Here is a 10,166-nt window from a genome sequence, read left to right on the forward strand (position 1 = left end):
GATTGATAGTGTAATTTATAAATAGAAATTAGAATGGGCCTGCAAGTTGGTTATTAAATGCATTTTTAGATTGGTCATTACATTAAAGTAGGAAGGGTGAAAGGACTTGTCCAAAATCATGATGAATTATTGGCAAAGCCCATAAACAAATCCTAACTCTCTCCTTCAACATATCCATATGTATGCTGTAACAAGTGTACAGAGACAACTAATGAACTGTCAAAAAGCACAATACAGCTCATGTAAAAACCCAGAACACTTTTTATTGTTCACTGTTAGTGAAAATACAGCGTATTACACATGGAAACAGCAGTGTGTTCATGTGAACACACACAGTATGGAAGGACATATATCCTACATGTTTTAATTATCCGGCTAAGGGTTTTTCCAGTATATTTTCATGGTTACTCTGCTCATCACAATAGACTTTGTTTGTTATTGATCCAAATGTGTATACAAGTGTGAAGTGGTGAAGGACAGTTACAAAGCCTGTAGGAATGAGTGCCTCTGTTCTGGCTCATGACAAACACAAGGATGAAAGCAGGTGCATTCCCCTACCTGGGAGGCACCGAGAGCATTTCAGAAGAAGAAATGACATTTTTCACAGCTTGTCAGCATACTCCCCAGCCTATTAAAGAGAAGCAATGGATTCCTATCCAGCCCGCATAAGCTGATGCAGTTTGCCAAAACGGAGGCTTCTTGTTGCAGCTGCTGGGGAATCCAGCGCTATGATCCTGGTAGAGATGTCATGGTATCCTTTCTTAAGGCACCTATTAGCATAGGATCTCAGCACTGACCTCATGGGCTGTTGCTGCAGCTAGAAAACAACTGACACATTAGGCTGATTAATCCCTGTAGTAATTCCATTAACCTCCTTAATGGAGTTATAACATGGATGAATTTACCCCTCTGCAGCAATGTGAGAGGGAATTGCCCTGGAGAGCCTGTAAATACGGTGTGGCAGGGATGTCCGAGGTAAACATTTTTTTGTTCATTTTAGTGCAAAGTGAAGCATCCTGACTAGCTGGAAAACCTCCCTGTCTTCTGGGATTTTGAACTCTTCACAGCACTAATGGTGCAGGTGCCCCCTGTGAAAGGGTGATGCATCAGGGCTCAAACACATCAGCAGAGTTCTTGGCACCCTCCTGACAGCTCGCTGTGTGTCCACACTTCCCTCTCTCTCACAGGCACGCACAGCCTGCCTCATCACACAGCTTCTCAAACACAGCTTTTCATTCACCTCTGCGGTTTCCTCTCCTTGTGCCTCTGTCTGATCATGATTTATCTGCTTTCTGCTCCCTGTCAGAAGGGCAGCTTTGCCTGGACTGTGTCACTGGGCAAAGGACTGCTAAAAATAAGTAGCAGAGCTACAGTCCTGACATATCATTGCATAGGGAGCAGATCAAGAACAGAAATGAGAAGTTCTGAATTTCTCTTTTTTTTCTTCCTGATTTTCTAGCCTGTGGAGAGAAGGTTTATCTGCCACCTTAGCCATGTGCATAGCCTGCTCCTAGGGCAGCTTGATTGCATTGCAGTTCTGTCATTAAAGGCTTCTCACTACCGTGAAGTTACCTCAAGTATGTAAGAGCCAAAAAGGCACCCTGCAAAACTCTCCCAAGGAGCAGACACCATTTTTGCAGTCTACCACAACAGCCCAGGCTCTTTGAAAGCTCCTGCTGTGGTTCGTTAGGGACTATGTAGGGTAGCTAATGGGGCTGGGGGCTGGAGGAGTCAGGCAGGAAGCCACAGGAGGGTCTGACTAATTTTTCTGCTAGTTCAAAGACTGTTGCCATGTACACAGGTGCAGTGATGTGACTACTAAGCTGCAGTATCTCTTCATCTACATGGTTTGTGATCTCCTTGTTAATATGCTAAATTCATTCTGTTCGATAGCCAGTCCTTTCCTCCCACAGAGGCTGCAATCCCAAGAGATGGAGTAGCCCAGCTCTTTAGTGATCCAGGAGACAGTGGGAGAGAACAGGGGAGGTGTTCTGTGCCTGGGATGCACGCACACGCCCGGGGATTTTATTTCTCTTTCTGCCTACGGTAGTCACTTCCCACATTCAGCACAGGGATGAGAAGTCCTAGCAGCCACCTCTTGCCAAAGACCTCTTGCAGGTTCTCCCTCCAGGGCCGGGCTCTTACCACCATCCCTTTCCGCACCTGGTACCGTGTCTGCCCACGCAGGATCAGCAGCATCTGGTGGCAGCAGAAACCAGCGCAGGCCAGTCCGATCCCAAGCCAGAGGTAGAGCATGAGGATGACAAACATCTCAGAGCTAAGGAGAGCTCCTGCAGACCAAGAGTCGAGGAGAGGGAGGACAATAAAAGAAAGAGTTTAGACACACCTCACATGCCAGTGTAATACTCAGCCCCAAGAACCAACAGCTGCCTATATTCTCTGGCCACAAAATAGGGAGTTAGGAGCAAGACAGGATGGTTGCTCTAACTATATAAAATTGTGTCCTTTGTAGCGTCTGATGCAATGGACCCCACTGAGGAAATACTAAAATGATAATGATAATGATCGCTGTACACTTCTCCCTTTGCTGTTAATGTGAGGATCTAGAGTACAAGGGCAAATTCAGCCAGAAGTTAAACATGTCTGTAAGACTTCAGCACTATTTTGAGGAATGGTTAATTTATTTAAGGATCTACCTCATCACAGTGAATCTAAGATTTCCAGGTTCCTTTTGAAAAGAGATCTGGGTCCTACAGCATGTAGATGCTTCCAGAAGCCTTACTCCCTCTCTCTCCCCCTTTCCCCCTCCCTCTCCCCCCCGCCCCCCCCAAAAATATGTTAAAAAAGAAAAATAAATCATTAATGACTTTCCTACCATTGGGCAAAGGCAGTTTTCATATGAATGCAAGAAACAGAAACAGAAAACCTTCCAAAATACAATCCAAATTCCATTTTTAAAGCTGCAGCTAGAATACTCAAGATACTTTGTAGGTCTGAAGCTCCTAATTCAACAGTTTTTGTAGTATATATTTATGCTGAATGTATTTAAATAAAAATATTCTGTGGGCCCTTTCCTCTACAATGATTTTAGAACTCCTTCTGGAAAATATTAGTATAATAGCAGGTATCACTGAATGACCTTTCAGTGCGTAGGCAGATCTAAACCCATTAAAATAATACTCTCTCTGTGTGCATATGAATGTGTACACACATATTTTGTGTATATCGGTATATTATTAAACACTCATATTTACACACAGGGTCACAAAGAAAATTAAATGTGTGTCAGTACTGGTATAAACAGCTGATATCCTCTCACTGGTTCCTGTGAGGTTTAAAAATGAAAAAGCTCTCACATGCTCCCGTCCCTCTGGAAGACCATGAGGCAGACAGACTCGGGTAGGAGAAAGCTCTGGTCGCTCTAAGGCCCTGCGAGAGCAATCCTGCCGGAGCAGGGATTGCACGGACAGTAGAGGTGTGCAGCCTAAAACAAGTACATGGCTGCTTCAGGTTTTAAGTTCAATACAAGGGTGGCTGGATAACCATCTCTTGCTTCTCTTATACAGAAGACCGGATTAGATGGTGTCATCTGGTTTTGCAGTCTGTGAATCCCGGCTTCTCCACCTGGCAGTGCTGTGAGAGATTGGGGTTGACCCGTGACAATCACGTCAAGCTTTGGGCTCAGCCAACAGGCCCCTCTGAGCGTGATTTGTAAGGACACTGACTACAGCCTCGAGCTTTTGGAGATTGTCCTCACTTGAAAAAGGCACGGGTGTCATTCAGTTTTCTTCCTAAATGTGGTGTCATCTTTCCCTTCTCATTAGTCCCATTCAGCTCAGTGGGCTTCATATGCAATACAGCAAGGAAAGAACAAGCCCCTCAGGATGATGACAACTCCTCATACCAATTCTGTCGGAATAACTTAATCTATCAGGTAGGAAGACCAGAGCCAAATACGGGCTTCTCGGTCCCTCTTTTGCTGGACCAGAGCGTGACAGACATTTGTTCTTTCCTACAGCTGATATTCAGATGGGATATGGAGAAAGACAGCTATTTTCTTTAGAGCCTTTGAAAGGCGGCTTAAGCTTTATTTCTATGAGCTACTGAAATTCACCATCAAGAAAGTAATTACCCTTGTTTCCCCTTGCAAATATTAAGCATCTCTGAGCCGTGCTTTCCAGACACATGATTTTTTTAACCTTTTCTTCAGGTTACCTACATAAAGCATTTTCTTTTTTTTTTTTTGTGGATCCGATCTGACCCGTGTTTACAAAAGTACTCTCCATTTGTCCCTCATCACCACAGTCCATTTTAGTCTCAGATTCACTTTCGCTCTAACTGACCCGTTGTGATCTCAGGCTTATTTCCATACATTATCTACGCCAGAAAAGCTGAATCACAGGCTGAAATTATAGACTCTGGGTCAGATCCTGAAATCCATGCCCAGTCTGGGCAGAATGAGCCAACTGAAAATTTTCCCAGCATGAAAGCAGGAAACACTCAGTTGACATAAGACCAGCAGATCCACCCTTCGTCCTTCTTTACTCCTCCTCCAGTGCAGAGGGCATTCTGGAGAAGGAGAAAGGTAAAGTTTTTTCCCTGCTATAGCAATGCTCTGTTTGGATCCTACAACAACCCTTAAGTAATAGTTATGTTAGCTGAAAAATATTGGGTGGGCAACCCTTCCAGGTAACTATTCCAGGCTGTGTTTTTCTTTCCTGAACTGGAGGTTAAATGTGCTGGTAGAAACCCAGTAGGCCCTTCCTCCCAAGCAACCAAGACACCACGCGCCCGTATATTGCTGTGTGAGGCAGCAGTTCTCACCCGAGCTGGGCTAGAAGTTTGGTGGGAGCTGCTGGGAGCTGCTGCCTCTCAAGGGTGTTCTGGCTCCCAGCCCTGCACCCAGCCCCATTGTGTCCCACTCAAACACTGCCCACATGCTCTATTTGGCTCTGCAGTTGCTGACACCAGACCTGGGACACTTCAGTGGCTCTTCAAACATATGCCAGGGCCCAGCTCAGTGCAGATGAGCCTTCAGAGTCAGAGAGAGAATTAATTCCTTGATAATCTCCTCCCACATCCCTGCTCCCCCTCCCAGGCTGCTGTGCTGAGCAGAGCTTAGGCACAGGGGAAAATCATTCCCAGTGTTTTTAATGCTCGTGAAGCTCATGCAACATTATTTACAAAAAATTCTTCTACTTGGAAAAATGACTCCATAAAAATGTCATGGCAGCATTTCATGTTTATTGTCTCTCAGTGATTACCATGACAAATCTGCTAATTTGCCAAGTAGAGAGATATTTGTTTGTTTTCAGATGGCAACCCTGCAAACCCAGCCTGGAATCCAAAAAGCAAGCTGGGGCCTCTCTGGCTTCTGTATCCCCAGCAGCGGAGACTCCACGCTCAGATCATAATCAACGCTTCTGGTGACGGTGCATAAGCCAAAACAGACTCCGGGCCCTTCTTACTGAGCTCAGCTGAATCTGCAAAGCTAAAATATATGGGATACCTATTTTAGTCTAACGAAAGCTGATCTAAGTGTGCGAGGCATGAACTGCATGGGGGGGAAATGGCATTTTTCTGCAGTCGCTTCCAGGGCAGAGTAACAGCCTAGGCTGTCTGCATAGTCCTTCTCTGAGACCAGGTTTTACCTAGCTCTTGGGTTTGGACAGAGAAAGGATTGAGACTGGAGAGTTTGAGGGTGTGTTGAAAGGTGAAGAGGCAAGGCTGGAAGAGCAGAGGAAGAGTTATGGGAGCAGAATCAGGAGGAGGAAGGGTTGTGGAGATTTATGGAAAGGCAGGGAGAGAGGGGAAAGGGGGAAAAGCAGAAGGAAGGCTAAGGCATGGGGACAAGGAGGAAGAGATACTTGCTTTTGGTGTGCAGCTCTTGCAAAGAGCAGGCACAAAGAATTTCCCCTGGTTCTCTGTGGACTTGTGTCCCAGGCTGGGGTCACAAGAGAGGTGGCTAATCATGTCACATTAACTCCTCTCTTGGTTTCTCTTGCCTGAACCCCAATTCTCCTGTGCTGGAAGGATGGCAAGATCTCAGTAAGTTTGTGCTACCTGGAGGCAGGAGGTGGGTGACTGTGGAGGGGGTCAGTAGACCTGGATAAAGAGAATGAGAATATCTCCTCTGGGATATGGGGAACCTGCGGACTTGTAGAATACAAAAACCTACAGACACCCCACCTCTGCCTGTAGGACAGGCAAAAGATCCCCCTCACCTGCAGTACAATGAGTGAAATCCTTCTCTTCCATCTAATTGAAACACACTCCCTGCACGACAGCTAGCCCTATTCTATCACCGGCAAGCTGGTTATGGGGCGTTTTCCAGAGCCTAATGCATTAGGAATAGGGCTGTGGCTGTAACCTGGAGTGGGTCCCAGCCTCTATTTCAGGTGAAGCAAAGTCCTTTGCAAAGGCTGTCTCTAGCCTCTAAAGAGGGCTTTGTTGAACACAGCCAATTGTCCCTCTTGCCCATTTCCCCACCACCACTCCCCACACACAGCTATCAGAGGAAGATCATGTTCCCCCCACCCTGGGAGCCCTGGAGGAGGAAGACGCTCCTCATGTCTGAAGAAGAAGTCCTTACCTGAGAAGAACTGGCTGATGGAGTGAGGCAGAAGAGTGAGGAAGGCCAGCGGGTTTGCAAAGGACATGGAGAGTGCAGCAGAAATGTAAGCCATGCCTGCCACCAGGGAGTCGAGGCAAGCCAGAGAAGTGTAGAGGCAGAACATGATGAAGTTTCGCATGTTTCTGCTCCCGATGCAGTTCCCTGTGAAGAAACAGTGGTGGTCATGCCTTTGGGTGACTCTGGCACACAGTCTACAGAAGTGAGTGCTGGGCAAGGCTGAGCCAGGGGACCTGCTTCCATCCAGCCAGTCCACCACCACTTCAGCTCCTTCGCCCAAGTTTAAGCCCTTGCCCAAGTCCTCGGGGGAGCTCTGGATCACAAGGACGTAGTTGCCCAGGGCATTAGCTGAGAGGAAGAGGAAGAGGGCCCCATGCAGCAGAGCAGGAGAGAAAAGTGGGGTGGTGGAAGGGTCTCTGAACATGCTGGGGATGAAGAGAAAGATCTGGAGGACGAAGGTCACTAGGGAGATGCACAAGAAGTAGGCTGGAGCGACAACATTGAGCAACCTGAGAACTAGCATTGCGGATTACGTTCCTGCAGGGGAAAGCAAGGAGAGAAGGAACATCACCGCTCCGGCTGCACACTTCATCCTTCCATTTCCTGCCGGGTCCCGGCCCCGCTGCCTCCGCGAAATGCCCTCCGGGGGCCGCTCTCCCTCGCCGCCGCCCCACGGACCCGGCCAGGCCGGGGCAAAGGGACAGCCCGTGGGCAGCGACCGCTCCCCGGCGCCCGGAGGAGGCACCCCGGCCCCGGCGTCTGCCTGCGGGGAACTTGCAGCAGCGATGCCCCGGAGGGGCTGCGGAGGCTGGAGGGGAGAGACGGCTCCCGCGGTGTGCCGGCGACGTGGGCACCGCTCTGCTCGCCTAGCGGAGTCCCTCTGCCAGGCAGGGTCAGTTTTGGTATTGCATGAGAGGAAAAAAGGTGGTGCTGGAGGGAGGGGGAGTGAATTGAAAGGCGGGGGGGGGGGGGGGAGGAGAAGGGGAGGGGGGAGAGGTTGCTCTAATCCACTGCAATACGGATCAAATCCAATGCTCTAATTTATCCTTTAAAGCCACGGATCTGCAGATTACCTCTATGACCGCTGCCCTGCTCTGCACGAAATTAGAAAATGCACAAAACAGCTGGTCAAGTGCTGTCCGGATGCAACCTGCGGCGCTGGGCTACCGAGCCGGGGCGGCCCCGCAGCCGCAGCCGCGGCTCCGGCCGGGCACGACGCATCCCCGCCGGCCGGGCGGGCACCCCTGGCACCGGCCCCCTCGGCCCCGGGGCTCAGCCTGCATCGCCAGGACACGGGAAAGCCCGGGGGACCAAACGCAGCGGGGAGCTAGCTGGGTGGCGGTGTGGGTGCCCCGGCACCCCAAGCACCCCCTCGCCGGCAGCCCCAGGGGCTCCCCAGCGCCGCGGTGTCTGCAGAGCCCCTGCGGCCCGAGGGGGTCGGGCCCGCCTCGGCCCCGCGGCGCTGGGGGCTGCACGCCGCCACCTTGCAGTCCCCTTGTCCCCGGGCGCGGCGGGGTGCCGCCCGGTACCGGCGTGTCTGGCGCCGGCGGAGCCGCCGCTACCGCCCGGCGCGCGGCCGCCGCTGGCCATGCCGAGACCCCCACGGCAGCCGAGCCGGAGCGCAGCCCGGCGTCTGCCCTCTCTCTCCCTCTCCCCTCCTGCCCTTTTGCCGTCCCGCCTGGTTCGGCCTTGTCCCTGTCCCTGTCCCTGTCCCTGTCCCCGCTCTCTCTGTCCCTGCCCTCTCTCGGTCTCTCTCCGTCTCCTGCCCTGTCTCTCTCCCTGTCCCTGTCCCTGTGCTTCTCATCTCTTGTCCTCTCTTCTCCCTCTCCCTCCCTCTCTCTCGCTCCCCAGTCCTGTTTTTCTCCGATCCTCTCCCTCCCCCGACTCTATCCGTGTCCGGTCGCTCCCCCTGCCCGTGTCCCTGCCCGTGTCCCTGCCCGTGTCCCTGTCCTTGTCCCGGCCCCGGTCCCGGCCCCGGCCCCGGCTCTGCCCCTGCCCCGGCCCAGCCCGGCCCGTCAGCCCCGGAGCTGTCCCTTCAGCACCACCCGCAGCTCCTGCGGGTCACTCCGCCTCCCTCCGAGCGCTACCCGGGTCCCTGGGGAGGAGAAGGATGTGCTTGGGGCTCCGAGGTCCTGACAAGTCCCACGGCGAGACCAGGGGGGTGGGAAGGGACGTCCTGCCTGCTCCAGCCCGCAGAGCATCCTTCCTTCCCGCAATGTGGGTGAGGGCGGCAAGGCAAGGTTTCAGTGTATCTCCTTGCTGCCTCAAAGCTGCCCCTGTTGGAACCAGCATCTGAGGCAAGGGGAAATTTGGAGGAGAGTCTCTGCAGGTTCAAAGGCTCCCTGGGTTTGCAGGGCACCTTTGCACAACAGCAGGTAGCTAGGAAAGGCTTTGAGCTGGGCAGGTGGTGCCCGGGCAGTATGACATGCTGGTAGAAGCTTTGCAGACATGTATGTGCTGTCTGACAGCTGCACACCTTCACCCCGCTCTGCCCACCCACGCAGTCCTTGTACTGTCTACACAGGCACTGTGCACAGCCTCTCACTCTCCTACACACCTACGTCCTGCACCCTCCCAGCTCTGATGACAAGCATCCCTGTCTCCCTCCACAGATGAGCCACCCATGACATGAGAAGGGGAGAGAAGAGGGCTGCTGGGCTGCAGCTTCGCCCCTCGAGACAGTCAAACTGTGTGCTGGTTACAAGTTAAAGAAAGATGGGTTTAACCTAATCTCAGGTCCTAGGCTTACTGGTCAACCCCTCAGCACAGCCAGTGACAGGCTCTGCTTCTCCAAGAGAGACTCTCCCTTTGCCTGAAGGTACAGAGCAAAATTAAAGCATGTTTCATGTCTCAGCTTCTAGGGAGAGAGGCCTGGAGGAGAGAGTGGCTGTGTTTGTCTCCTGCACGTGCACTGGTGTGGAGGGTGGTGACAGCAACCAAGTGTTCGAGGGTTCTTTGTCAGAAATAACTTTTCTCCCAGATAACTTTCATGATTCAACATTTCTGAGAAAAACAGTGGCAATAATAAAAGCAAGTGCAAACCAAGCCTGTAGGCACTGGATCTGCAGAGATGAACAACTCCGAGACACCTTCGGCAGAACTGGAGGGAAAGCAGCTCAGAACTGATCAAGCTTTACTCCCACCTCCCTCATTCTCCTGTCATGACTACTGAGAATAAAAATCCTCCAATATTCCCTCAACTCATCAATTTAAAGTAGACTGAGCCTTGCAATAGAGATACGTGACCCAGCCTGAATTTTATCTTTAAATAATCAGACAGTATTTTCTCCATATTTTAACAGCTTACATCAAAATAATTAAAAAAAAAAAAAAATACAGAGAAACCTTTTCATGTCATGAAATGCTCCTAGACTGAAGGGACTGCATCTCATGAAAGACATTAATCTGCCTGCATAGGGAGCATCATAAGCTGTAGCCAAAGGGAAAGGGAGAGAGGGAGGGAGGGAGGGAGGAAGGAAAGGAAAGGAAAGGAAAGGAAAGGAAAGGAAAGGAAAGGAAAGGAAAGGAAAGGAAAGGAAAGGAAAGGAAAGGAAAGGAAAGGAAAGGAAAGGAA

General features: G+C 50.8%; 1 protein-coding gene across 1 annotated transcript; it reads right to left on the bottom strand.

The window, feature by feature from the left end:
* Positions 1-243: 243 nt before the first annotated feature.
* ZDHHC22 (zDHHC palmitoyltransferase 22) lies at positions 244-8,860 on the bottom strand. Its single transcript, XM_076345171.1, has 3 exons — positions 8,680-8,860; positions 6,554-7,129; positions 244-2,291 (listed from the first exon to the last, which is right to left on the bottom strand). The coding sequence occupies exons 2-3, from the start codon at positions 7,113-7,115 to the stop codon at positions 2,026-2,028; spliced, it is 828 nt and encodes a 275-aa protein (XP_076201286.1). The 5' UTR covers positions 7,116-7,129; positions 8,680-8,860; the 3' UTR covers positions 244-2,025.
* Positions 8,861-10,166: the final 1,306 nt, after the last annotated feature.

The sequence above is a fragment of the Aptenodytes patagonicus genome, chromosome 7, assembly GCF_965638725.1.
Source record: "Aptenodytes patagonicus chromosome 7, bAptPat1.pri.cur, whole genome shotgun sequence".
Taxonomy (NCBI): domain Eukaryota; kingdom Metazoa; phylum Chordata; class Aves; order Sphenisciformes; family Spheniscidae; genus Aptenodytes; species Aptenodytes patagonicus.